Genomic DNA, 1,425 nt, shown 5'->3' with positions numbered 1-1,425 from the left:
AGATGGTTGTGAGCCACCATGTGGTTGCTGGGATTTGAACTCAGGACCTCTGGAAGAGCAGTCAGTGCTCTTAACCACTGAGCCATCTCTCCAGCCTGACAGATTGTCTTAAAAACTAAAGTACATGGGGCTGGGAAGACGGCTCTGGGGTTCAGAGCGCTTGCTGCTCCAGCAGAGAACTCAGTTCTGTTCCCAGCACTTACCCCGGGCAGCTCAGACTGCTTACAACTCTAAATCCAAGAGGCCTAGAGCCCTCTTCTGGCTTCCAAACACAGCTGAACACAGGTTCAGTCAGAGACACACAAGCTCCTACATAATGAAGTTTTTTAAATTACAATAAAATTAATTAAATGTTACTATAAATTAAAATCTCTTTTTAAAAACTATAGCAGAGAGCAATTGAGGAAGACACCTGATTTTGACCTCTGGCCTCCATAATACACACACACACACACACACACACACACACACACACACACATCAAATTCATAGACCAGACTCCAGACAGCTCTATGCATAAGTCTGTATTTCTGAATGATATAAAAGAATAAACTTAAAAAAAAAACAACAAAAAAACCCAAACCAAACACCAATGGCTCCCGCAAAGCATGGTGGCCCATTCGTCCCACCCCGATAAATAGAGACCTCTGTCTGCTCCCGCCCGCCCCATAACCCCCTCTGCTATAGACATACTCTGGGTATATATTACTGTACTCCGCAATAGACATCTCCCAAAAATAGATCTCAACCCTGCCTCAGGACTCTACCCTGGCCCCACACCCCTGCTTCAGACCACCCGCCACTGCAGAATGCTTGTGTCTTTGCCCCCAGTGGTTAGGGCCATGCTGTCATCCCACAAGAAGGCCACATTAGTCACATGGCTGCTGTGTCCACCGTATTTGTGGCTGAGGGCCTGTTAGAAGGGAAGAAGAGGGAAAAAGAGGTCAGAAGACAAAACGCTACCTGGAGACCATTGCTGTCTTTTTCTTTAGTGTCACACATAAATGTGTGTGTGTGTGTGTATGTTTGTGCATGTGTATATGTCTGTGTGCGTATATGTGTGTGTGTTTGTGCGTGTGTATGTGTGTGTGTGTGTGTGTGTATGCATGTGTGTTACAGGTTTTTTACTGTATAGTCCAGGTTGTCCTAAAGCTCATAAAGCCCTTGCTTCATTTTGATTTAATTGTTTGTTTATTTATGCTTTTGGTTTTTGGAGACAGGGTCTCCCTATGCAGCATTGGCTATCCTGGAACTCCCTTTATGTACTAGGCTGGCTTTGAACTCACAAAGCTCTGCCTGCCTCTGCTTCCTGAGTGCTGAGATTGAAGGTGTGCACCACTACTATCTGGCTTGATTTTAATTTTAATTTTTATTTATTTATTTATTTATTTTGGTTTTTCGAGACAGGGTTTCTCTGTGTAGCCC

The 1,425-nt window shown here is 44.3% G+C and overlaps 1 protein-coding gene across 6 annotated transcripts in view; it reads right to left on the bottom strand.

Moving 5' to 3' along the window:
- Positions 1-508: 508 nt before the first annotated feature.
- Positions 509-1,425, bottom strand: part of Eml2 (EMAP like 2) — a 31,010-nt gene continuing 30,093 nt past the window's right edge. For 3 of the 6 annotated variants that reach the window (XM_029531914.1, XM_029531915.1, XM_029531916.1), the window contains one exon: positions 680-913. In XM_029531914.1, coding sequence (XP_029387774.1) covers positions 788-913 — 126 coding nt within the window. In that variant the 3' untranslated portion in view covers positions 680-787. Of the gene's footprint in view, positions 914-1,425 lie in introns of all 6 variants that reach the window. The other 3 variants (XM_021218647.2, XM_021218648.2, XR_003842537.1) reach the window with 2 other exon arrangements.

The sequence above is a fragment of the Mus pahari genome, chromosome 19, assembly GCF_900095145.1.
Source record: "Mus pahari chromosome 19, PAHARI_EIJ_v1.1, whole genome shotgun sequence".
Lineage (NCBI taxonomy): Eukaryota > Metazoa > Chordata > Mammalia > Rodentia > Muridae > Mus > Mus pahari.
The sequence above is the reverse complement of the archived record's forward strand: the minus strand, read 5'-3'. Positions and strand labels throughout refer to the sequence as shown.